Here is a 27704-nt window from a genome sequence, read left to right as displayed (position 1 = left end):
AGATGGAGCTGAAAAAACGAAAAACAGCTCAGACTCAGATAATACTGGCACGTATCTCTTCCCTCCCTCCTTCCCCTCCCCCCCCGCATTTTCTGGAAGAATTGTATGCTATATTTGAGCGAAGAATAACAGATTTTGAAAATATTTTTCCATCTCTGTTTTGGAAAATGAGTTCTTTGGCATATTGTTACGTTGGGGCTCGTTCTGCTCAGGCTTAGTAATGCCTTCTGTCTCCCCAAGCTGATTTGGCTTTTGCAGCTCTCGCATTATATCCTAGTTTTAGAACATACGGTAACTTCTGTCAGGAGACGCACAGACGTGTGGAGCTAATTCTCGCAAACAGGTCGTTCATGTTAACTCAAAGACTAAAGCTGGTTTTTTTTTTTTTCCAGCCTAATTTTTTTTCCTTTTGCATCTATTGCCTTCCAGACCCTGTCTGGATAACAGTCTCTTTTCCAGACAAGCAAGGAAAGTAAACTCTACTGGCCGCTTTGAATCAAAACAAAGAAAATGGAACAATCCCTCCACCAGGTTTGCTTCATGCTGAAGACTTGCTTGAGCTCTGTGGAAAACATTACAAATTAGATAGCTGCGAAAAATGCAATGCATGCATGGCTGGCTCTGATAGTCTGTTTTTTCTGGAAAGGTATTATCAGAAGCTCAGGGCTAGTAGTGAAATGTTCATGTATCTTAGGCTGTGTTCATTGATGGCCTGGTTAATGATGGGGTCAGAGTGAAATGCTCAGCTGGAATTCTGTACAGTCTCACATGGAATGAGACTACGTACTGGACTACGATATTGCAAAGATTTCCTTCTGCACTCACTTTTGATGTGTAGGAGTTTTTATTAAACTCGCATAGCAACATCAGCAACTCTTGGCACTACTGACTGTTTCATACTAATTGATTTTTCTTGTTAGACTGTACGGTAACAAATATCCCCTCTACAGCTGTGCCTTTGTGTGTCAGACAAAATGTATTCAAATGAGAAGTGGTCCTGCATTTCAAAGTTCAGATCTGGATATTAATTTCCTCAAAGTTTGGGAGGGGCATGGGTTTCTGAGTTCGGCTTTTGACTTGAGGATATCTCCAGTAGGAAGTTCCTACTTGGCATCAAGTTGATTTAGGCCTATGGCCTGATTGCAGTAGGATCTTCTACAGTAATTGTCAGGGGCATAGCCCAATTCAAGTTGTAAACAATTCCGGAGGATCTTATAGTACGTCAGTCTCTCACAGCTGTCTACTGAACTTTGTAATGTGCATGTAGCTCTTTCTGATTCCATATTATGACTTGTCCTAGATATTTTCATTTCAATCCCAGCAGGCCCCTTTTTCTCACCTCTGCTCACCTCGTTCTTTGGTGTCAATTACAGCCAGAGTTTGAAAGCCTAGCGCGTACACACACATCTCTCTCTCTCTCACACACACACATACACACACACACCACCCCTCCTGAGTGTTTGATGTGGATTCTTCAAAGAGAGAAAGGAAAAAAGAAACCGAGCCAAATGCAGGTAACCTGCAACATTTTTCAAGAATTGGTCTGAGGGAGCAAAAGGTAGCTGAATGCCACTGAAAGCCATTAAAATAAACGACATAGTTAACCTCACAACCCTTGTGATGATTTTTATGTCCAGATAATTTAAGCTCTCCTCAGGGAAAACCTCCCCGGCTACTACTGAAAACTCGGCTCCACTTTACATAGGAGTGTCTCAAGGTGTAACAAATGTAGGTTACTTCTTCTGTGATACATGTGCCATGAGCCCATAGTGTGGGTATCTCTCCATTCATGCCATGCAGGTAGGGGACGGCCAGTCCAGAGGCACCATCCCCTCTGCTTCACAGAAGATCTTACTTCAGTTCTCTGTCTTTTGCTGGGACAATTGCAGCTACCACCTTTTCTTCAGGAGCACCATCTTTATTCACCATTGCTGGAGCTCCAGAGCTATAAGGAGCTACGGGAGGCCCCAAATGCCCTTTCTATTCTACCTCACTTATTCCCCCGATGTAGGATCAATTTGCGTGGAAATCTCCTGCCACCTGGTGTGGTGACTTTGTAGCCAGGATGAGTGAAAACCGGACCAGAGGCAGCGCTGTATTGGATGTTTGTGCCATGCTTCAGGAGCCCATCCGCCAATACCGGGCACAGAGGAATCCAGCCAATTCCAACTACGAAGGAGAATCCCAGGGCAAGATGTAGGAGACCATCTATTCCAGACATCTCTACCTTTTCTTTGGGGAGCTCCTCCATCCAGAGTCCATGTCTTGGATCAGCTGTCTCCTTTCTCTCTAACGAGGGGGATCCTTTCTGTCGTCCACCTCTTCCCCCTCTCCAAGAAGTTACCAATTAAGGGTCCCATCCATTTCCCATTGTCTCCCCTTCCCCCACCCTGGTTCCCTGGCTACTTCCATTAGTTTTTTTACTGGGACGTCTTCTCGGCCTTCTGGGAGAAAAATACTCCTTCCTGTTTTCAGAGAATAACTCTGAGGAGGAGGGAGGACAGGACCCAGACTCTGATTCGTCTCCTTCCCCTTGCTGCCCCTGCTTGCTCTTCCAATGATCCCAGAATTCTGGTGTGAATGTGTCTCCCATCCAACTTGGGGTTGTGTACAGAGGCAAGGGGGATTTAGTGCAATGAAGCACCTCCGTGTCTGAGACCACCTGGCACTCAACCTACACATTCTCTTAGGCTCTACCACCTGGACTTGGTTGATGTGGTCTTCGAGCGGCTGATGTCCTATCTTAGCAGTCCTAATGCCTAGTTAAATCTTATGGTCTTGATTAGTTCCACCCTTCCACCCATTTCTCTTCTGCAGTCCCTCTGCCACTGCTTCTGTTCAGATCCTTGCTCTTCTCCATTTTCTCTTTTCCTGCTGCAATGTGGTTGCTGTTAGTAGACCCATCACATGTACTGCTGGAATCCACGCTCCAGCGTGCCCTGGCAGATAATATATGGAGATATACCTATCTCATAGAACTGGAAGGGACCCCGAAAGGTCATCAGGTCCAGCCCCCTGCCTTCACTAGCAGGTCCAAGTACTGATTTTGCCCCAAATCCCCAAGTGGCCCCCTCAAGGATTGAACTTACAACCCTGGGTTTAGCAGGCCAATGCTCAAACATGAAAAGGCATGGCCAAATACTGAGGTTAGGGAGTGCCGGGGAGGTTAGCTGCAGTTTTTATCTAACTCTGAAAGCAATGTAGTGGGGATGGGCCACCCAGAGATCAGAACAGAGGCTGATTGTGAGAAGCCCGGGTTTTCGATTGGCTGACCTGTATCATACATACTGGAAATGCCTCTGAAAACAGCTGGGATGAGAAATGTGTGTATCCAGACCCCTCAGATTGTCAAGCCAGTCGTGGCAACATTTATGCTTTTCTACTACTTATCTTGAAAGAGTGTGTGTTGTCTGGTGCTTTGAACTTGACTTTTTAAACTTTGGCTAGATATTGAACAAATCCTTACTGTGCATAGTATAAGGTGGAACCCATTCTAAATGCAGTGCAGGGATGTAAAAGTGCATACGATAGATTTACTGTGGATTTATGAACTGTTAAAGAGTATTTCTGAAACAGCAAATGCTGAATTACTATTCTAGTGCTGGGTCATTCACCCGTACATGCCTTGCAGGTTAAGAGAGATACCAAAATATACTGTGCCAAGAAAACTATTGCTGTTCTTGATTTTGAACAGCGTCGAAAAGTTTTGAGTGAATAGGTTTCCTTCAGATTCACAAACGACACCTAAAATAATATTTATAAAAAGTTCTGCTAGTAATAAAGTAACAAGTGTTATTCATTCTCCGGTCAAAAATTATGATCTACGCTGAAGTGCTCTCTGCTGATTCAGCAGCTGTTGTGCTGTTGGAGACTTAACTGTGCCTCATCAAAGTTGAGTTTTATTACTGCAGAGGTAGTTGATTCTGTTAACTTTGTGCTGTTCTATGGAGTGCAGCTCTGTGGCTTATTATGGTTTTCATCCATAGCAAATGCACCGTGGGAGATCATGAGCTAAAAGGATTTTGCAGTGGATCTTTTTTAAATAAAAAGAGTAAACATTGGGGGAGAAATTGTATGATTAGTTAACTTTTCCCCAGGGAAAGGGAAGTAGGTCATTTAAATTAAACGGATTGTAGCTATATATGTATTAAGATGTATAGTAAGGGAGGCATGTAGGCTCTGGTCCTACGGTTCACCTGTTCCAAGCATGCTTCCTGTGCTCACACACAGCCTGCCTGAATGTTTGAGCCTATGGGATCAAGACCTTAGTTGGCTCATGGCGTTTCCAACAGAGAACCAATATGAACTCACAGGTCAGGGCCTATTGCCAATTTACTCTAGCCCAGGGGTAGGCAACCTCCGGCACGCGAGCTGATTTTCAGTGGCACTCACTCTGCCTGGGTCCTGGCCACCGGTCCGGTGGGCTCTGTATTTTAATTTAATTTTAAATGAAGCTTCTTAAACATTTTAAAAACTTTATTTACTTTACATACAATAGTTTAGTTATATATTATAGACTTATAGAAAGAGACCTTCTAAAAACGTTAAAATGTATTCCTGGCACGCGAAACCTTAAATTAGAGTGAATAAATGAAGACTCGGCACACTACATCTGAAAGGTTGCTGACCCCTGCTCTAGTCCATATGGCTACTGAAGCAAACACCTGCAATGATAGGTGATGATATGGGTTCACTGGTTTGTTTTCATCAGTCTGGGGTTTGGGCAGGATTTTGTTTGTGCATTGCAGCCAAGATCTTACTTTAGCACTTTAAGAAACAAACATGGAGGCAATCAAATCAGATCCCTGTCAAGTTGTGTTAAATGTGAAGCCAACTCCCTCAGCAGGGTTCAGATAAATATTTCTGTATTTATCCAAGGAATAAAAGACCGGTTTAAGTTTTCTTGCACTAATAAAATGTAGCAGCAAACAGTTTACCAAAATACAGTGGATTTATATGATGCCTTTACTTTGTGGGTGGCTGACAAAAAGAACACAAATTATATAGACTTTAGGAAGCTACATTCAGGTGGCAGGTCTTTCGCTCCATGATCTTACTTAGGCTTTTGCAAACGGATGATGAAAGCCAGTGTATCAGATGCACCTCTTACTTTGACCTCAGAGGATACTCTAAATTAAAAAGTAGAAAGGTACTGTTAGATTTATTTCATTATTCTTTTGCTTAAAAATAACCAGTGGTGGTATATTTCATTTCTCTTGTCTCCATATCTCTCTTTCTCTCTGTCCCTCATGACAAATGGCTGTTAGAACAGTGTTAAGCTATGACCTTTAAGCCACATCAGTAACAAAACTCTGGGCTGGCAGATGTGACATACTTGACTTACGTAAATCACTCTCTTTTGTCATTGCTGGCATATGACCAGTGCGTGTTCTAATTATTGAATGGCTTTTATAGCCCCATTATTTATAATCACTTTTGGTTAGCAGCTGGAAGACCAGGATGGAGTAGAATGAAATGATAGAGCGCAAAATATTATCATTTGTCTAACAGCTACTGGGATTAGGAACATTTGATGATGATATGGTTAGGAGCATTCAGCCCTCATTCTGGGCCCTGAGATGGGTTGCTGCTTAGTGGACCTTGCCATGAGAATGATTGCATTCATAGGTACAGAAGCAGAATAGAAATTCCTGCAAATATTAACAAAATATTTGTCCATCACAAACAACCTGAGCTCTAGAATACAGGCAAAATCCACTATTAGTAGGTCCCCACCATCAGTTGATGGTGATTTCCATTTATTATTTGCATTTTGATAATGGCCTGGGACCCTACTCATGGTTCAGGATCCTCTTATCTTGGTGAAGGTGCTGTACAAACCCATTAAAAAAAAAAAGTCCCTGCCCTTCCAATTTCTCTTCTCTTCCCCCTTCCCACCCTCCCCCTTTATAAACCAGACTAATACCTTCATCCTGCAAACCCAAAATGTAAACTTTGCCTCTTGTAAAAGCTTGTTTTCCCTCTCAATATAGCCATTAGGCTGCGAGAGAGAGTTTGAATCTAGATGACTTCATTGCACTGTTATCCTTGTAGTAAGGCCTTTTAACCTCAGCTTGCTTCATGGCACTGTTATTTTGAAACTGCCTTTGTGTGACCGCAGGAAATCCTCTTGCTCTAGAGCGTCTTAAAAAAGAAATCTCGCTAAAGAGTGGAATTGTGTTGTGATACACGGATGAAATATGGACTTGTCTCGTTCAGAGCCATTAACTCAGGGGTGGCTAACCTGAGCCTGAGAAGGAGCCCGAATTTACCAACGTACATTGCCAAAGAGCCACAGTAATACGTCAGCAGCCCCCCATCAGCAGTCCCAGCGCCTCCCGCCCAATGGCAGCCCTGCCGATTAGCACCTCCCCCTCCCTCCATCCCTGCACCTCCCGATCAGCTGTTTTCGTGGTGTGCAGGAGGCTTGGGGGGGGAGGGCGGGGAGGAGTGAGGGCATAGCAGGCTCAAGGGAGGGCGCGGGAAGGGGTGAGTGGAGGCGCAGGGTCTGTGGCAGAGCCAGGGGTTGAGCAGTGAGCACCCCCCCCCCCCAGCACACTGGAAAGTTGGCGCCTGTAACTCCAGCCCCGGAGTCGGAGCCTATACAAGGAGCCGCATATTAATTTCTGAAGAGCCGCATGTGGCTCCGGAGCCACAGGTTGGCCGCCCCGGCATTAACCAGTGTGAAACAGCAATCAGTAGTCATTACGTTCCTGCTGAAGATAAATTGAGAATATGAACTAGATGTAAACCTGTTTATGTGAGGTACATAATGTAGCTCAGAGACAGGAAATCAGGTTTGAAAGAAATGTGTTTAAAAACAAACACTATAGTGGATAGATAGCAGCACAGTCAGGACACAGACAGACAGGCACACATACATGTTAATTTATTGTTGCTGGGAACAAACGAGACTGAGCAATATTATTCCACCCACTGAGTTATTTTCTGTTTCACTGTTTGGGTTTGTTTTTCTCACTGAACGACTATCATTTGGCTTCCAAAGTGTAACAGCATTGGAAAGAAAACCATTGAACGCTGGATTTGCAAGAACATGAGTAACCAAACAAAACCCAAGATGACATGTAACCCAAGTTTCCTTTGTTTAGTTCAAAGTTCAGGAAAACCTATTTTTAAAAAAAAAAATATCCCAGACCCTTGAGTTGAGTAGAAACTCAAATTTCAAAATGTATATTAGGTGACAGCTTTCGGAAAGGTTTCAGAATGGTAGCCGTGTTAGTCTGTGTCAGCAAAAACAACGAGGAGACCTTGTTGCACCTTAGAGACTAATAAATTTATTTGGGCATAAGCTTTTGTGAGATAGAACCCACTTCATCAGCTTCCTGAAAGGAAAAGCAACAATCTGAGAGATTCACAGCATGCTGGGGAGCTAGTCAAAAAATGAAGGAAATTGCAAACCCTCCCCTCCATTTTAAAATTATTTCTTTTTCTCATTTTTGCAATACATTTTTAAATTTTTTTGGTCAGTTTAGTCGTGGTGAAATTTTAAAATTCAAAATTCATTTTTGAAAATGGCTTATTTCTGATCCTGAATATAAGATATTACAAATGAAAATTTTAAATACATTTCAGTATAATTTTGGATAAAAAGAAATTACAAAGATGTCAACATTTGGAAAAAAAAGTATTTCTATGGAAAAAAAATCATTCCAAAACTTTGACAAATTCTAGAAGGAAGGGTATCCTGCATGAATTATAAGTTATATAGTTAGGAAGTCCTAGCCCAGCAGGGCCTTGACTACTGCAACACAAATAACTGAATACATAATGCATGTCAGAAGACAACTTATATTTTTTTAATGCATGCAGTTCGCAGCGTTAAATTTCCTCAGTGGAATACTTTCTTACATTATATGCAAAATACGTTTGGGATGTTTGTTTCTTGCTTATTCATAACCTTGTTTAACATTGGCTTATGAGGGGAAAATAAGGATAGCTGTTGAATTAAAAGATGAAAAATTCAGTGATTCATCCTTTCAGGGTATGCCATCCTTTGACTCCTGCAAAATCTGCCTTTAGAAGTAAGAGAAGGAAATATCCCTTACTATCCAATACACAGAATTTAGAAGGTCACTTCTGAAGGTTGAATTTTCACAGTGAAAAGTTAGCCGCCTCCAAGTAAGCCATCCTACAGGAAATCACTTTTAACTTCATAGTGACTGGAAACTATTTGTTAGAAAATTGGGTGGTGATCCACTGCTCGGCATAGTGAGGGATGTTCCCAGAACCAGTAAGGAAAGTATAATGATACAATGTTCTCTTCGTTAGTTTGGGCTTATTTATTTTAGGTACTTCTACAATGAACATGTTTGATCTTCGCTGACAGTGAGATGGAAATAAATAAATATATGATAAAGCAGTGTATAAAAATGTTTAAAACCAAAATATGGTACTAATTCAGTAACCTGCTGGAAGCTCATTAGTGGGAACTCAACAGAATTAATAACAATGGCTGCTTTCCACCTCCGAGAGCAGTTGTTAATACCACAATTCTCTGATAGAGTAGAGCTCCTTACAACTGTAGAGGAGATGGTTGTTTCTAAATTGTGTTTCATAATCAGATTCAACTACAGTACATTAAGTTCCTGCCAGTCTGTGAATGACTATATTATTAGAAAGTTTATAGTTGTATTGATTTATAGCTGTGTGTAAGCAAAAAAGCCATATCTGATTCATATTCCTTATAAATGTGGTGTGCTGACTCTACAGAATTTTCTTTGCTGTAATATCTCAGTTGCTTCCACCTTTTTAAAAAACATCAGTGTTGTTTGGAGAAGATCATATGAAATTGTTTGTTTTATTGAAAGAATTCTATTTAGAGTTTTAAAAACTCTTCTGATAATAACAATTCTGTTCTAAAACTTTATGGAACGACATTATGCCTATAGGATATTCCCATCTCCCCTGCTCATTCAACTGCAAAGAGACATGGGGACATTTTCTAAAAGAAAATTTCTGGGTTTTGACTCAAAATGACTTTTCATTTAGAAATTTAAATGATAATCAAATAAAACACAGGTCTAAATTGAAATAAAATGTTTTGATTGACCCAGACGGAATGTTTTTGTTTTGAATATCAGTCAACCAACATTTTCAAGATTTTAATTCTTTATGCGGATTCGGGATGGGATACTTTTTCCCGGGACTGGAAAGTCATTTCCTGCCCAGCTCTAACAGCTACTGCCTGAATGAGCACCTCTTAGCTGTGCACAGCAAGAAATAGATTTTCTTTCTTTCATTTCTCTGTGTAGCTGGGAATAGAGCGGGTTAGGAACTTCCCATCAACATTTTTTTTTTTTGAGAGAGAGAATTTTTTTTCTGTTCTATGTAGGTTTTTATTCCTTATTCATCACCATAGTCTCTGCGCTCCTTCCAGTAACATATTAAACATCGCGACTTGACAACTGTCCCCTGGTGTTGGTTCTCTCATCCTCTTCCCAGAGAGAAAAGCGTGTGCACTGGAGTGTCTTATTTTGGTAATGTATTGGGGGTTATTTGTAGCTTTTTTTTTTTAAATAGCTGTTTTCTCTTTGCAGGAAGTAGACTGAACAAAGATCTGAGGCATTATCTCAACCAGAGGTTTCAGAAAGGATCTCCAGATCACGAGTTGCAGCAGACAATTCGAGATAACCTTTATCGCCATGCTGTGCCTTGTAAGTAATGAAACATTTCCCCAGTGGAGTTCATGTGATTAAAATTAAATCCTTTTGGTGGTAAACTTTAAGTGGTGCTGTGCACTGCTATAGGGGAGACCTGATTTACAACTATGGGGCTCTTGTGTTGGTGACAGCGGAGAAGATGATATGCCTGGTTCTGTGGATTGGCTGAGATAAGGTGCAAAGTGGATGGTAGTTCCAGAATGGATTGTGATGGGAAAAGGTTTGAAAATAAATTTACAGTTGATGGGAAAGGAAGTGAGATGGTGGGGAATGAGTGAGGAAAAGAGCGGGTTTGGTAGTGAAACCACTTCATCCTGGAGTTCTGATTTGCTGGTTCCATCATGTAGCAGCTATTTATATAGCATTTACAGGTTGGTTAATGCCTTACATAAAGCTTGGACAAACACTCGATGTAGAAACAGTTCTGTTAACATCAGATAGTCTGTGCTTACCCTGGTGAGCCGTGTGCCAGAGGTTGCCGACCCCTGGGATAGATAGTAGGACAGAAAATATCATATTGCCTCTATGTAAATACATGGTATGCCCACATCTTGAATACTGTGTGCAGATGTGGTCACCTCACCTCAAAAAAGATATATTGGAATTGGAAAAGGTTCAGAAAAGACGACAAAAATGATTAGGGGTATGGAATGGCTTCCGTATGAGGAGAGATTAATAAGACTGGGACTTTTCAGCTTGGAAAAGAGAAGGCTAAGGGGAGAAATGATTAAATCATGACTGGTATAGAGAAAGTAGATAAGGAAGTGTTCTTTACTACTACTCATAACACAAGAAGTAAGGGTCACCAAATGAAATTAATAGGCAGCAGATTTAAAACAAATAAAAGATGTATTTCTTCACACAACGCACAGTCAACCCTTTGGAACTCCTTGCCTGAGGATGTTGTGAAGGCCAAGACTATAACAGGGTTCAAAAAAGAACTAGATAAATTCATGGAGGAAAGGTCCATCAATGGCTATTAGCCATGATGGGCAGGAATGGTGTCCCTACCCTCTGTTTGCCAGAAGCTAGGAATGAGTGACATGGGGTGGATCACTTGATGGTCACCTGTTCTGTTCATTCCCTCTGGGGCACCTGGCACTGGCCACTGTTGGAAGACAGGATACTGGGCTAGATGGACCCTTGGCCTGACCCAGAAGGGCCATTCTTATGTTCTTATGGCTGCATTAATCTTATTTCATCAGGGAAAGGAGGGACTGAAGTACTCTTTGAAATGCTGTGCATAGGCATAATGAATAAACACTGATCCTATTGAACACTTCCCTTTTCCAGTTTGTCAATCCAAAATGTGTTTAGTTTTTATGCTTGTAACTTGCCTGGCTGCAGTTTTTAAAGGACGACTGAACAAGATGCCTTCTAGGAATGTGAATGAATGCGATTTTAGGCTCAGTGGCTAGAGAGTCCTGATGCTAATATCCTTCTGCCCATGTATTTCTTTTGACTTCTATTCCAGTTTCCAACACAGCACATACAGAAAATGTGCAGAAGTTCTGTTGAAGCATTTTCTGTGTTGCCAAGGTTACGTTCTGAAATTCTTTCTGTTTATTTATTTCTCAGATTTATTGAACTTGACTGTGAGTTAAACTGCTTGAATGTAAACTTGCTATGCTTTGTTTTAGAATTGGGGTAGCAGGGAGGGAAGGGATAGAGCGATTTCTGCCTTTTAAAAATAACAGGGAGAGAGATGTTTTGTTCTGGCGTTAATGAGAACATCTGTAATCATGTTCCAATTATGTAACAAATAGAAAAATCTGCAAAGGAGAGGTTATTTATTGTGTACCCCTATCCTTGTAGAGCTGTACATCGGGTAACATTTTATTTTTCCTCTGTGTGCTGCGGAAAGGAGATGAGTCTGTCTTTTGATATGACGTTTAACGTGTACCTGTGTGAATCTGAATGAACCTGCGCTATGCGTGGTGGTTTGGGATGCTTTTACAGGTCTACAAAAAGAACAGGAGTACTTGTGGCACCTTAGAGACTAACACATTTATTAGAGTATAAGCTTTCGTGGACTACAGCGGGCTGTAGTCCACAAAAGCTTATGCTCTAATAAATGTGTTAGTCTGTAAGGTGCCCCAAGTACTCCTGTTCTTTTGGCGGATACAGACTAACACGGCTGCTACTCTGAAACCTTTTATAGGTCTAGAGATTAATCTAGTTGCATACTCGTATACTTGTATTCCTTGGTACATGTGACCAGTAAATCCAGAGCTCTGGACCCATCTCTAGTGCTAATGGATTATGAAGTCTTGTATTTTGAAAACGGAATTCCCTGCTGATTATCTGGTAAACATGCTACAAGCACACAAGGTCACTCAGCCTGAGCATGGTTGGACTGCTTGCTGCTTGTTGTTGCTAGTATCAGGAATACGTGAAGTGATGATTGATTGATGTTCAATGGAGAAGGAGGTGTAAACTGGCTCTTTCCCCTGAGTCCTAGGAGGTTAATACCAAACCCTTGTGGTTCAACTGTTCTTAGGCTGCACGTTATGCTCCAAAGGAAAAATGATGGGCTTTTATTTACCACGTTGCTTGTCAAACAACAGCTCTTGAAACTACTGCAGACTTTTTGGGTTACAAACCACCCAACAAAACTAAATGAAAGGCTTTGTCTTCAGTAGGAGAAAAGATGTGGTTTTGAATGAGCATTGCCTGTCCTGCGGATCGGTATTGTCTCACTGTTTCCTTGTACTTCCCCATCTGCCTGTATCCATCTGTTGTCTCTTGTTTTGTACTTAAATGGTCAGTTCTTTGGGACAGGAACTGTCTGTCTGTTCTGTGAGTCTACAGTGCCGAGCACACTGGGGTCCTGGGCCATGACTGCGGCTCCTTGGGTGAGACAGATAATCCTAGTAAGTCGAGTCAGTTAATTTGAGGTAAAACCCGAGTCAAGCCCAGGCAGTTTGTAGTTTCCACATAAGTTAGCAGGTTGAGCTAAATCCTATGGGGAGGACTAGTCTTTAATTCAACCTGCTACTCTTGTGAAAACTACGTACTGTCTCATCTTCCCCAGGACTATGGTTAGCTAACTCCGGGTAAGACCACACCTCTTTTCCGTATGAAGACACAGGGCCAGAGGAGCGGAGATGTGCAGCAAATGACCCACTGAGCATAGGGGCTACTTTGTGAAGAAACCGGACCTTGAAATAGTGAAAGAAACTCAAATTTAAAGTGCAATATATAAAGGGGCGCACACACACGCGCACACACACACACACCATATAGTTAATAAAATAGCCAGGGTGCCAACTGGACTTTTAAAAGGAAATCTGTAAATGCACGCTTAAATGTTACCTCTGTAGCTGATGGTAAGGGCCAGGTAGCCATGACCCTTCCAGAAGCTATGCCAGATTTGTGGTCAACCTCTATAACAAACACTCTGCTCTTTACTTCCTTCCCTGCCTCAGGCATTACCAACCTCTCTCTAACAAAACCCCTGCCTGCAATTTCCTTCTACCTACTCCAGCCTCTATTTTCTGCTAAGGTTATAGTGAACAGCAGATCTGATAAGCCTTGCCTCGGGCCTCTGATTTCAAATGTCATCTGATCTGAGGACTGATATTACTGGTACACCCAAGCCTGCAAGATTAGCTTTCTGAAGACCCTGGGCCCAACTTAATCATTGAAGGCTAGGGCCAGATAGGATGCAGGAGACATGATACTTCATTTCCTCTACACAAACCTTATTTAAAAAAAAAGAAAAAGGTAGAGTTTAGAGACCAAGCCAGTTCTCGTATCAGCTGAACCAATTAGTTCATTCATAATGCCAATCGTTGATATTTATACACTTCATTGCTCTATAGTATGACAGCTCTGAGGTGTTGTGGGGGGGGGTTTCTTCACTTCTGAGAAGGCAGCACCTTAAGATACTCGAGCTAGGATGCTCTCTTCACTCACTCAGATAAATGACCACACTAGGGTGACCAGACAGCAAGTGTGAAAAATCGGGACAGGGAGTGGGGGGTAATAGGAGCCTATATAAGAAAAAGACCCCAAAATCGGGACTGTCCCTATAAAATCGGGACATCTGGTCACCCTAGACCGCACTCATCATTCCCTAGGACAATGGGTCTCAAACTTTTTTTTTTTTTTTTACTGGCGACCCCTTTCACATCGCAAGCCTCTGAGTGCGACTCCTTATAAATTAAAAACACTTTTTAATATATTTAATACTATTATAAATGCTGGAGGCAAGCGGGGTTTGGGGTGGAGGTTGACAGTTCGCGACCCCCCATATAATGACCTCGCAACCCCCTGAGGGATCCTGACCCCAGTTTGAGAACCCCTGCCCTAGGCATAGTAACCCTTGCCAAAGCTAGACTATAGACCTGTCAAGGTTCCCTCCCCACTCTGAACTTTAGGGTACAGATGTGGGGACCTGCATGAAAGACCCCCTAAGCTTATTTTTACCAGCTTAGGTTAACAGTATGCTGCCACCACCAAGCGTTAACCAAATATTTAGGGAGAGCCACTTGGAACTCTGCCTTCCCCCAAGTATCTCCCAAGTCCCTAACCCCCTTTCCTGGGCAGATTTGAGAATAATTCCTCCCCCAAGTCCCTACACCCTTTTTCCTCGGTAGATTTGAGAATCCCCCTCACCAGTTAGTCCTGGTGAACACAGATCCAAACCCTTGGATCTTAAAACAATGAAAAATCAATCAGGTTCTTAAAAGAAGAATTGTAATGAAAGAAAAAAGGTAGTAGGAGTACCTCTGTGAGATTAGAATGAAAGATAATCTCACAGACAATCAGATTCAAAACACAGAGGGTTTGCCTCTGGGCAAAGCTTTAAAGTTACACAAAGAACCCAAATTTACCTTCCCTCTTATTCGCAAAAGAACCCACAAACAAGAAAATAAAAGTAATCTAACACATTCCTTCTTTAAATACTCACTACCCTATAGGAGTGGGATGGCTCCTTATTTCTCTGTTTCCGGCAAAAGCCCACACAGCACAGACAAAAGACTTCTTCCCCCTTCCAGATTTTAAAGCATCTTGTCCCCTTATTGGTCCTTCTGGTTAGGCGTCAGCTAGGTTATGTGAGCTTCTTAACCCTTTACAAGTAAAAGAGGAATTAACCCTTAACTGTATGTTTATGACAAGACCCATGTTACATTGGGTGATTCAGGTGTCTAGAACGCTGACAGTCTCTGGTGGTTCCTGTATCCCTGCCTGACTCTAAGGCATTGCATCCTCTCTGGTTTCTGACCCGGTATGGGTTCATTAAGGCCATCAGAAGAAATGCAATATTTCTAGGCTAGTAAATGGCTTTATTGCTCCTAGCAGTGAGTGTGAATACTGTACTGGAGACAGTTCAGCAATTCTGGGCCAGGTCTGTGTCTAGGAAGGCTTTGCTACTACACCAGCGGAGTCGTCTAGTGTGGGTGCAACTTATTCCTGCAGTATTGTGCTTTTTGTTGACCTAAGCTTATTCCAGGTTCACCCACCCCCAAGCAAAACAATCTCTACCAGTATATAACTGCGTCTACACTAGGGAATAGCTAGCATAGCTATGTCCATCAGAGATTTACACCTCTTTCCTCCCCCCCCACCCCCCCGACGGACATAAGCAAAAAGCCCATAGTGTAGACTTGGCTTTGGGATATCTCTGGGTTTGGAGGAGGCTACAGGCCCTCAGGTTGGTTGGCCTCCTGTGGTATTTTTGACAGACTATTGTTGTTCCTGGAAATATCATTCTCCCCCTCAAAGTAGCATTGGGCTATGCTAATTGGTTGACATTATCATATCATTTGTGAAAGGACAGCCATAAAGAGTTACTCTATGGAAAACATGGCTGGTTGGGAGTAAACCTGAGAACCTGCCCAGAACATTGCATTCTGAATTAGTGTTTCCAAGTAGGTCCATCTGGAATATATTTGCACTATATCAATTGACAATAATACCCAGTAGTGACATACTTTAATGTTTCAATAGGTGTGTGTAGTCCATCGGTTCGACGATGACATGACAATAGGACAACATGTCTAAATACAGGAGGCTGGGCAGACAAGGTCATCTCCATCTTAAAATGATGCTAAAGTGGACTGGTTTAAAATAAACAAGCTGGACTGGCCATTTGTCCTAGTTGCTTATTCTCAGAGACGTGAACCAAGAAGAATAAGAAAGGTGTTATTACCTCCAGACAGGCTCTGTTTGGTATTTGTGTCCTGGTCCCATTCATTTGATTCCTTTGCTACTCCCTGGGGGTCTTCTGTATCTTCAGAGTCATTCAGGCAGTGAGATCTACATTTAGGGGGTCTGGCAGCCTGAATCTGTCTTGTTATTTTTTTTGTTATTAGCTAGTACAACATGCCAAAGCAATGTACCTGATGCAAAATTGAATAACACAGGTCAGCAATCACTTACCTCCCAGTTCACGTAAATTCTGCATTAGTTCCCATTCTGTTACCCTTGGATTTAATAATGCTTGTCTTGTCCTTTTGGCCACTGACTTTAAAAATAAGTCAGACTGTAGAAGTTTTTGTTGTAGATATGGAGACACCCAAGATCAGTATGATGGCTTTCTTAGGGCAGAGATTTAGACCTAGGCTTTTTCTCTGCATAGCAAATTTTTCCTGGAGGGTTCTTTTAAGCCCTTCTGGGTTCTTTAACTTTGTTCTGTAGTTGTCCGTTTCCCAAAATAAACATGTACTGGGGCGGGAGGGGGGGATAAATTGGCTGACTCACTTAAGGTTAGATAGGTCTGTTACATCTCTTCTAGTCATGCTCCCTGCAGCAGCCAAGCCTCCCAGAGTTCAGTTTTTACCTGTGTTTTGAATCCCAGAGTACCAGCTCCATTTGCTACAGTTGACCTTGAAGGTGCCACATTGAGATGGAAAGCAATAGTTAAACAGACCCTGGAATAAGAGTTGGATGGAATTCTAAGGAGACTTGGAAAACCAGCGGTATGTGACATCCAGTCGTCTGGTTTGTTCAAGCTCTCTTAATTTTTTGTGGGAAACTTGAGAAAGAGGGCCCCCATTCTAAGAGCTCCTCACATCCGTGAAAGGACATTTTGAAGTTTTAAAAGAAGGCCAATAACACAAAGCAAGAAATTGTGATGTCACACCATAGGAGCTAAATTATGAAATGTATATAGAGGGCCACATTCAGTTCTCGGGTAAATGGGCTCAGTTGAATGTACTTATTTAATCATTACAACTCTGTGCATTTTCTTCCTTGTATATGGTACATATTCCATTGGTAGAAACTCTGGGTTCAAGTCTGGATTTAAAATAATTTTACAAGCGAAAATGAGCTTGGCACAGTCTAATCCCCCATGGACATTTATTCCCATCACAGAACAAATCCAAACATTAGGCACCATTGGCTTTTTCTGATCAGTGGCGGGTAGGGTAGATGAGCCAGGCTCTTGGCAGTCTGTTGGCAATGCTTGCAGAGCAGCTGCCTGGCGATGTCTAGGGGTAACTGATGAAGTCCTTTGCATTCATTAGCACCAGAGAAACCCACAGTATTTCAGAAAAGACACAGAAAAATGAACTGGTAGAAATACAAGCAAACCCTCTTGTAGGCTCTAATTAGTCTGGATTTAACGACAATTCAGCTGATTTTTCTTAAAATGAATATTCATTATGATTTATATGATGCCAGTTGTGTGCATCAGCTAATTCTGGGAATCAAATGAAAAGACCTGTATAATATGAGTAGACATATTTGTTATATACTAGGGTTCATAGAGTAGCACTTTCTGATTTATTTTAGTTGCTATTTTTTTTTAAGATAAACAGAATTGCTGACAGTCCAAGTTATTTTCTTTCATAAGCAGGAAGTCAGAGGTTTATATAAGCAAATGTTCTTTGAATTATCAAAAGCCTTCAAGAAGTTCGGCATGGCTTATTATCTAAATGCCTTTTGATGCCTTAGCTATTGTATGTACACACATAATTCTACACTGTTTATAATAAAAAAAGTTGCAGTGTCCATGATTATAAAAGCATTCTTTTGAGCAAGGTGTGAACAAGGTGCCCTAGCACAGAAAATGTAATTAATTATTTCACAGGATTTGTCCTAGCTATAAAGCAGTTCACAAAAAAGTTGAAATTTTTCACTGTATCCTTATCACCTATCAATGTCTGTAAAGTTCAGTTTCATCCTATTGCATTCTCTGTTTAGTCTGTTTTCAGAGCACTTTTTCGGTGTCCTTGAATATGTTCACTCAGCATGTATAAATTACAATGGGTTTTTCTAAACTATTGCACAATAGATATACTGAAAAAAAACCCCTAGTCCATTCAGAATACTTTTGTCACTATATTTCCGAACAGTGCATTGCTGGCACCCAAAATATTCTGCTGTAGACTAAAATTTTCTGGGAGAGAATGATTGCAAATATTAACTTATAGGAAGCGCTAACATCCAATTTTGAGCCACATAAGCAACATTAATGTAGGTTAGTTTATTTGTATATGCCATTGTCTCTGTTTAATCAGAGGGCCCTCCGACATTTTTCTGTCTGGCCTCTACTTTTAAATCCATATACATTTTAAACCAGTGGAACTGTTGGAGGTTCTTTAGGTTTGGTAATAAAAGCTTGTAGGATGGCTAATATTTCTCCATCTATGTGCCTTTTTGTTTAGATGTAGCTTTTTTTATTTCAAAGAGACACAGTACTGAAACTGCAAGAGGCATCAGAAACCAGTCCAGTCCCAAGCAGAAATGCAGACTCTTTGTGGTTCGGCCTCATAAGACTCTCCCATGCCACTTGCCAAGCAAGATCTGGGTAAGACGTGCAGGAAGAGATCTCCTGTCTGGTTTCCTTTGTTTTCTTTATTAATACCTGGTGCACTTTGTGGCTGTTCAGGTAACACAGACAGAGACTATACAGGCGCTCTAAATTCTAAAAGATGTTAAGGCTGCAAATCTGCAGAAAGGCACAGAGAGTCTATACATTCTGGCTCAGCTGTTACTGTTCCTTCAAACATGGGATATAGAGAGATCTGTGGGTTACTTTAGAAGGCATCTTGGTTGTCAGCTAAGGTAGTCCCATATTTTTACCCACCTTCACAGTTTAAACTGTGGAAGAAAAGAACCACAACATACCCAGAAAGGTACGAAGCCCAACAATGGTAAATCTGAAGACACTGTTGATTGGAGACATTGGGTCAGAGGTAATATAGCCAACCATTTGGGTAAAGTGAACAGACATCCAGGTTTTTCATGTTGTGTCTCGATGCCCCAAGTGTGTCTTTCATGATGGCTGACATGTCCTGGTTTTTCATTTCGTTAAACAAAATGTTTGGTTTCTCTATTCTAACTACAAAACCTGTGTTGCAGGTTTATAGCTGTATTGAGTAGAATTTGCTCTGTGTTTCACCATGATGAAACAATCCAATGGAATGAGTGGTCCGTATTTAGAATAAAGGGAAAAGTCAAAAGAGGGTAGATATTCTTTAATGCTCGTCTTTAACTCAGCTTGAACGTTAGTGACAATTGAGTGGGTCATGATAAACTTGTTCAGACACAGAATTACTGGAAAAGTCCCCCAGTCCAAGAAATACGAATATACTGCTGTTTAGTCAGAAGGTGGCAGAAAACCCCAGCACGCAAGTTCTCTTTTGTACAACTACTTAGTGACCCTAAAGATGTCACGCAAAACTGTCCCATTTCTTTATTTTGAAAGTATTGTTGTAGAATACAGGAGTCACACAAACAGCTCTCTCATTTTACTTCTGAAGCCCAGTTTTGTAAATGAAATGCAAAATATATAAGAATGTTTTCCTTCCAGTGGAAGTGCCCGAGTTGTTTTTATCAGCCACAGATTTGGCTACACTTGTGTTTTGACAGAATAGAAAGGGTACGCTAGATGCAGACTCATGCTGAGTTTGAGGGTGCCCCTTTAAATTGACTTAAGCAAAAAATTGAAAAAACGTGGTGAGTCTTTGGAAATGAACTGTGGCAAATCTATCAACAAAATATATCCCTTTCATAGAATCATAGAATATTAGGGTTAGAAGAGACCTCAAGAGGTCATCTAGTCCAGTTTCCTGCTCAAAGCAGGACCAATCCCCAAGTAAATCATCCCAGCCAGGGCTTTGTCAAACCGGGCCTTAAAAACCTCTAAGGAAGGAGATTCCACCACCTCCCTGGGTAACCCACTCCAGTGCTTCACCACGCTCCTAGTGAAATAGTCTCTCCTAATATCCAATCTAGACCTCCCCCACTGCAACTTGAGACCATTGCTGCTTGTTCTGTCATTACTTTCTTGCTTTCTTGTGAATAGCACACTGTATTATTCTTGTAAAGTAGTGGCTTTTTATTTCAGTGCAAAGGAAGCTAGCTACATATTCATGTGAAATAACTTTCAGGTTCCAAGGTACTTTCTTTTTGGAGCCATAATGCATACTAGAAATAATCTCTTTGTAAATTCATTCATTGATTTTTTTTTTTTTTTTAATCCCAAGTCAGTAAGCCAGTGAATATAGCCAGCTCCCCTTTCCCCCACCTCCACCTTACAGGAAATATTTCTAGTTCTATCCCCATGGAAAGGGAAATAAATCTCTTATTAATCATAATGTTCTGAATATATCATGTCCTCCTGAATAATTAGGTCCTTGAGTTATGAAGTCGAGATTCCTGGGTGGTTGCCAGAGTAGATTTGTTTAAGGGGAACAGTAGAGTTCCCTGATATCTTTTTAAAGGGCTTTGTAATGTCCCAGACCACACCTAATTAGCAATTTAAGAGTGAACACATCTATTTCACTGATGGTTGTGAAAATTACTATTTAAGTGGGAATGTATAATAAATGACTCTTAGAAGGGATAATATGTCTTGAAAATGAGATGTGTATTATTAAATAATTGGCTGGATACTAATGTCTTGCAGGTATCTGTCCATATATATCAGCATGGACCTGCTGTGTCTGTGCAGGGCAAAGGGGGGAAAGACAGCAGGGGATCCCTAGAGTGCCACTGGCCATAGGATTTTGATCTGCTTTTCGTTCTTTATGATCTGCATCTCCGGAGGTTTTCAAAGAAAGTTTAACTGCATTTTTTAACTCTATGTGTCAGAAATAAATTCACTCCCAATTTATGACTTGCAGACAAATGCCGGAGCTTTTTCCTTCACAACCTAATAAAGAAATGTATAATTTAGCTGCCTCACATACCATTATGTCTAAACCAGTTGAAAAAAACTACATAATCATGCTTTGGGGTGACACGAGCTCTGATCCTGTGAAAACTTACACGTCTACTTAACTTTACACAACTTAGTGGAATAGTCACACGCTCAAAATTATGCAGACGTTCTTTGCAGCATTTGGAACCTGTTCTCAGTAATACTTAAGAATCAGGGGGCAAATACTTCAAAACAAACAAAGCTCTGCCCCTCTAGACATCTTTTCAAATTCTGGAGATTGACAGAAGAGATGGATATAAATGCAGTAGTGTCAGCCCTTAGCATCCAAAGGTCAGCCCCCCAAATCACGACATTGATGTAAAAACCATGATTATTTTGGGTTCTTTTTATCTGGCTGCTAGTTTGAGCCTTTAGGGTGTACTAGCTGTGTTTCTGCATGGAGACTGGAAACTTAAAAAAAAAAAAGAAGAAGAAGAAGAAGAAGCAGCGGATAGATTCTCATAGAATCTCTTGCTGCCAGCCACTGGGGCTTTAAGAAAAACAGCCACTATTGTGAGACTTGAGGTGGAATCCTGTTAATGGGAGCACTAAAATATGAAGACAAGATAATAGAATGGGATCTTTGTGGAATATACTGTTCCAATAATGTTCATTAATATTTTGCCCATTTTTTTCACTTCTATATTTTTCAAATCGTTTCACTGTAGTGTTTTCTAATATTAGCCTCCTCTTGTCCTGCTCCCAAAATGCTTACTGTTTTGTAGAAAAAGTTGCAGATAAGATATTGTGTAACTAACTGCACAAGAGAATTACTTGGCTAGACATTTTGTAATTTACCAGCATTAAAGAGCATTGATCGTGCCATTAAAATGGTAAATTCAGTATTATAACACTCTTAGATTTCTCTACCTCTTTTAACTCTGATCTGATAAACAACTTTCAACATGTTTTGAAGGTGATAGCCATCTTTCAGTTACTACATGCCATTCAGTGTCTCTTCACCTAGCATTTCAAGTTTCTATAGATTTGTTGTTCAAATCTTCATTTTTCTCATCTATGCTTATATTTTGTTTCTTCTGTAAATGAACTTCTCCTTACGAGAATTATTTCCTTCCTGAGAGAGACCTTGGCTTTCAGGTAGCACTTCCCAGTGAGTGGGTAAAACATTATGAATTCCTTTGCTATTAGTTGTGACTGCATTAATCAAACATTCCTCTGAGAAGTTGGGGTTATGCAAATACAGTCTGCAATTCCATAGGTATTCCAGTGGCTAGCGCTATATGATGCTTAGTGTGGGATGCAGCTCTCAGAGGTAGTGATGTTCTTGGTTTCTGCTAGCAGACGTAAGAGGCAGAAGGCTGTGAGCGCTGTCTGCAGGAGCACGTTGGGGATTACAGTAACATAGATGAGACCCAAAGTTGACTTTATGGAATGAAATGTATATGACAGCTGCCCATTGGACAGAGCCTGATGGAATATAACAGCAGAAGGTAACACTTTAACAGTGACCCTACACATGTCAAATTTTGAATGTGAAGAAACTTTTTCAGCTCTAACTCCCCATATAGAAACGACTTCCGCTCCCAAATGTTAATTGTAAAGGGGCACAAACCACAAGCAGCAACTTAGCAAAGTAACTGTAGATTCTTGATTAGCCTGGAGACTTACTTGGAGATATTGCTTGCCTGTGAGTTTTTCTTAGTGATTCATGGTTTAATTTGAGTCCTGTCTCAAGAAGGAGGTGATTGTTCTACATCACCTGTCAGAATGGAAAAGTGGAAAGTGATGTTAAAACACTGACCCTTAATCTAAAGTGCACCCATCTGTGTTTTATTTCCGCATCTTGCTGAGTTTACATTTATGTGAATTCACAGTTTGTTCCCCATTTGCTGTTCCCACCTGGTAAGTGAATTGGTTCCAAAACGTACTGATGAAAAGACTAAGGGGGTCTGTCAAAGAAGTTTGTTCCTACCTAAAAGAATGCTCTATCTCACACTTCCAGTGCTATGTGAGTTAAAACCCAGCTGTAAAATCTCATCTCAAGATGCTCTTGTTTCATGGTGAGAAGTTGGGGTTACCATAAGGACAAGATCCCTTTTCACATATTGAAATGATTTATAACTTGCCTTTGACTTTCTGCAGAAGAAAAGGTATCGAATTCTTTGGCATATGACAAAACAGCTACTATACTATCGGTGTAAATTTGGTGCTTGTTGGTTATTTTGTTGGACTTTAGAGCACCACATTCATTCAATATTCCTGTCCCTGTTAGTAGGCAGAAAGAAGATTTTTTTTTTTTAAGTTTGGTGCTGAAAGTAACACTTAGAAATAACAGAATGTACAAATATAAAGGGGCTGATGTGATGAATGTGGAATCCATACACCTCAGTAGGAGTGACTGCTCAGAACCTTGTTGAATTGGGCCTCAACTACTTGTTTTTGTTGTTTTTTCTTTCAGCGATAAACTATATATTTTGTGTAAGAAATAATCACACAGTGCAAATGCAAAAGGAAGGATATCATGTAGAAAGCTCATGAAACATTCTGTTTAAAGGCTAACAATCAAAACACTAAGGGCCAAATAAATTTAGAAAACATGAAAACATTCTCCAGCTTTTGTTGGAGACCACAGGAGCTCTGAGAAATTGATTACTTTGGATCTTGGTTTCATGGCACAGAAACAGAAGTTTTCGTGTGTGTGTGTGTGTGTGTGTGTGTGTGTGTGTGTGTGTGTTTCATTCGATTTTTGTGGGTGGTTTTGTTTTGGGGGTTTTTGTAGGAGAAAAAATTCTTCAAACCTCAGATGAAAAATAAGTGATTATATTGTTACGGACTCTGTTTTTTCCGAATCATATGGAAGAGTTTTCATAGATGATTGGGAAGCTGTCTTTATGGGAAAAAAGTAAAATACTTCATTTGTTTCTTTTTAGGAAAAGACTTTGTGTTTCCACTTTGGTGCTGCCTGATTGAAGCATGATCTACTGAGAGCATTTTAATTTGGCTTATGCAATAGTTTTCATTTTGTGTGTGTTGCAGGAGAAGGAATAAAATGCTAGATTTCTTTTTTCACTCTTAAATGTACTATAGCTAGTATTCTAAATCCAGTCTAGTTCCAGATTTTGGATTTTTTTTGCTCCCAGAAGAGCTACTGCTACTCGCAAGAGATTTAACTGGGGGCAGTTGTAATTTAGTGAGGCTGTGGTTGAAAGATATGAGAAATGAATCTCGAAGGAAGATTTTTTTTTTTCAATGAGGAACCCATAAAAGGTCAGGAAACTGGTCCAGGTGGCCTGTTCGGGACTCTGAATTTTTTTATGTTCCTGTAAACCTAAAAAGACTTGAAAAATATATTTATAAGCAAACTTTTCTTTCTTTGAATGTGTTTGTCTCTTAAAGTTGAGATAGGGCTCATTCTTGCAGTAGGTGATATTTTGCACTCAACCACCCTGCCTCGTGTAACCGTCCAAGTGCAGTTTGGCTCAGGATACACATCTTTCTGCAACTACCATTTGTTAGTGGTGGGGCCTTGGTGTTGTCTGTATGTCAGTAAAACAGTGAGGTGAAGGGACGTTCTGTCCTTCTGACTTGCACTTGTGCGCACACACGTGTAATAGACGTGCAGGTCTCGGACTGCAAAGGTCAATAACTGTGGCAAGTTATGTTGTGAATAGCGGATGCCAGACGTCCATATGGTTTAAAACGTTTGCTTGCTAAAGCAGCTGGTTTTCCAATAGTATGCACCAGACTTTATGGGTACATATAATTTGTGTAGCATGGGCTCTGCTGTAGGCTAGGGGTGTAATTGTCAGCAAAATGGGGTTTTCTTTGGAAGGAAGCAAGTATCCTCCTGCCTTGCTTATTTTCTCCTGCCAGTCTACACCCACAAAGCCCTCCTATTGCAGCAGTTCTCGTGGCCAGAAGTCTGCCTGTCTGTCCTTGATTGAGCATCTACACTGTAGGATGAAGCTGGCCCATGGATGCAATGCTATGTTTGCCCAGTGGGATTGCTTCAGGACACCATGCTTCCTTCTTGGAGGGACTTCACACCCTGCTTCTGTAGTACTCCGAATTCGTGCCTGGCCTGGATGTGAGGGACAACCTCAGCAATCCAGATTCAATCCCAGCACAGGCCAGGGGCTAGCCCCGCAAAGCAGCCTGTGAACTGTTAGCAGGTAGACTTCCTTGTGAAGCTAAAATCCACTGGGATTTGTGTGTTTCACCCACGCAATACTATTTTATGGGAAGTGCTGAGAGTCCCAGACATACACCTACCTGCTGGCACTGAAGCAGTCAAAACAGTATCTCGTTCTCCCCAAAATATCTTCTGGTCTCTCCTCTTGATGTTTACTGTTTAAAATGTACAGACATATGCTTGGCTTAAAAGAGGAAAATCTTGGTGTTGCCATTGAAATTCCCTGTAGATTTAAGAGAGAGAGGAAAGTCAATGCAGTATCAGACACTTGAGACCACTGCAGAAAGAGAGAGAGAGAGACTCTGTATTTTGTCTTAGAATGCCTGTTAAAAACAAAGTGCTATAGAGAGGTAGATAGATTAGATATAATAATTTCCCCTCATTCTGGTGCCTTGCGAAGGAGGACAGTACCATTTCACCACTTCCCTGGGCATGGTCTAGTGAAAGTGATAGACAAATGAAAAGGGGGCGAGAGGAAATCTGTTTACTGGTATTTCAGATTTCCAACATACACAGGTGCTTTTTAATCCCCCTGGCCTACATATTCCACAGCCCCTCCGATCGAGGAGTCGTGATGTAACGCTCTTTTCTCACACTCCCAGCTTAAATACAGATGGAAATTGTTGTCATGTGTTAGAAATGTCACCAGTAATATAGAAGGCAGACTTCTGCATTTCCCCTTTTGCACTGTCACCTGCTCCTGCCAGCTTATTTTTCCCTCTCAAACCTTTTGTCATGTGGCAGAAACCCTGATGTAAGTAAGCCCTGTCCTCCCCCTGCTTCTGATCCCTGCATTTTTTTATTCCCCTCTGCTGCAGTGCTGAGGATCATTACATAGCACGACTTTAAGACAAGACCTCACAAAGGAAGGATTAATCTTGTATTTGTGCTTGAATTTCGAAGGACTCAGGCAAGTGAGAACATTCTAATGTATTTTTTCCCCCCTGGATGCTAGCGTAATAAATGTAAAGCGGCGAGTATGATGAGCTGTGTCAGTGTTTACTGCGCAAACCCAGAGGTTTATCAGCTTCGGGTTATGTGTATAACGGAGGGGGATAGCGAGGTTGGGGAGGCTGATAGAGGGGGGAGTAGCTGCACTGTCTGAGCCCAGCCCGAGAGGACAGATGGCGAGTGCTGCTTTTTAATTCATCAAGCAGGCTTTACGTGAGGCCCATTCGTGAACGGGTGTGCTATGAAAAGAGGGGTCAATGGGCACGAATAGGCTGAGATCAGGACCAGATGCTTGCCGAACAATGGGACTTTTGAAAGAAATGCAGGAGGAAGCGTGGCGCTTGCTTTGTATTGCCTCCGCATTGCAGGTTGGAATTGGGCAGCTACATTTTAATGAAGTGCATTCCAAAATGTGAGCGTCAGTCTGTGCTTTTGAAAAAAGGACATGTCGAAAAAGGGGTCTTGTTGGTGGGGGAGCGTGGGGGGAGGGAAGTGAGCCACTGATGGATTGTAAAGAACAATGCAGCCTTAGTGTTCAAGGGGGAAAACATCAATACATTCCTGTGCATATTAATGCGGTGCAGCAGGTGTTGCTAAATGTATGTTCCAGCATTGTTCTGCCTGCAGCTTAGCAAAAGGAGAAGGGGAAAAACCTTCTGATGTGTGTATGCATGCGGTAATTGGGTTTATAAAAGCAGTTGTTCTACAGAGATCACTGCATGTCGAAAGTAAAAAAACAAAACAAACCACAAGAACGAAAAATTAGCACACATTTTTATTTCAACCTTGAATGTACAGACAGAATGAGAGCCTGTTTTAATTTGGGGGGGCGGGGTGGAGGAGGTGCATGCCGACTGGTGCTTACTGCTTAGAAAAAGGAGCTTGCATCTCCGCTGTGGACAGCTGCACACAGCTAGGCTGAGTGCCTGACTCTGAGCGTTACCACTTTGCTTGCCAAAGAGGCTGGGCACTCCTTAAAGGGGCAGCGAGGCCATGCTGCACCCTTTCTTTTCAAAATGTCCACGAATACCACTAAAACGGGCACATGCTGGAACCAGGAGGTGAACAGCATCAGGAGACACTGGGTCAGTAGCACATAGGGTGCCACAGACAGAGGATGCCAGGAGAGGAGGAGGCAGGGTCTGTTGTTTGTGGAAATTTGGTGATTAGAGCCTTAAAAGGGACATAGTTTAGCCTCCCTCAGGAATGCATCACTTATGAATGAACTGATAGAACTCTGTGCAGTCTGGACTAAAACAAGACCTATACGGATCTTATTAAATGACAGATCTTTCTGTGCCTCTTTGTTTCCTGTTACTATGCATTAGCTAAATATCCTGTTTTAAGGTATTTTTCTTTACTCCACCAGAAACCAAATAGCAAAATAGAATCTCTAAGTAATTACAGACATGTTAGCTAGCATAATACCTGAGGACGCCAAGAGAAAAACAAAGTATGCCAAATAATTTTTGCATTATATTTTGCTTAAAGAGAGATCCATTAAAATACCCCCATTTTATTCTGTTTTCTGTCAGTTTCCAGTCCTGTTTGTGACAGGGGATACCATATTTATCAGCACAGTGAAAGGGTCTTTGTTCCTTATTCATAAAATGACACACTACTTCTTTCAGGGAAAATGGAATATTTGCTTTTAGAACTAATCTAGCTGATGACAAACTTAATTGTTAGATGCTGAAGGTTTTGTATTTCTTCTTGGGATTTGAGGCCCAGTGGAATTTGCAGGTTAGGCTCCTGTTTTTTT

At 41.3% G+C, this 27704-nt stretch overlaps 1 protein-coding gene across 30 annotated transcripts in view; it reads left to right on the top strand.

Moving 5' to 3' along the window:
* Positions 1-27704, top strand: part of MAGI1 (membrane associated guanylate kinase, WW and PDZ domain containing 1) — a 501247-nt gene that overhangs the window by 268086 nt on the left and 205457 nt on the right. For all 30 annotated transcript variants that reach the window (XM_034776911.1, XM_034776894.1, XM_034776889.1 and 27 more), the window contains exon 2: positions 9558-9674. In XM_034776911.1, coding sequence (XP_034632802.1) covers positions 9558-9674 — 117 coding nt within the window. The remainder of the gene's footprint in view (positions 1-9557; positions 9675-27704) is intronic.

This window comes from Trachemys scripta, chromosome 7, assembly GCF_013100865.1.
Source record: "Trachemys scripta elegans isolate TJP31775 chromosome 7, CAS_Tse_1.0, whole genome shotgun sequence".
In the NCBI taxonomy this organism is placed as follows: Eukaryota; Metazoa; Chordata; order Testudines; family Emydidae; genus Trachemys; species Trachemys scripta.
This window is presented reverse-complemented; position numbering and strand designations above follow the sequence as displayed.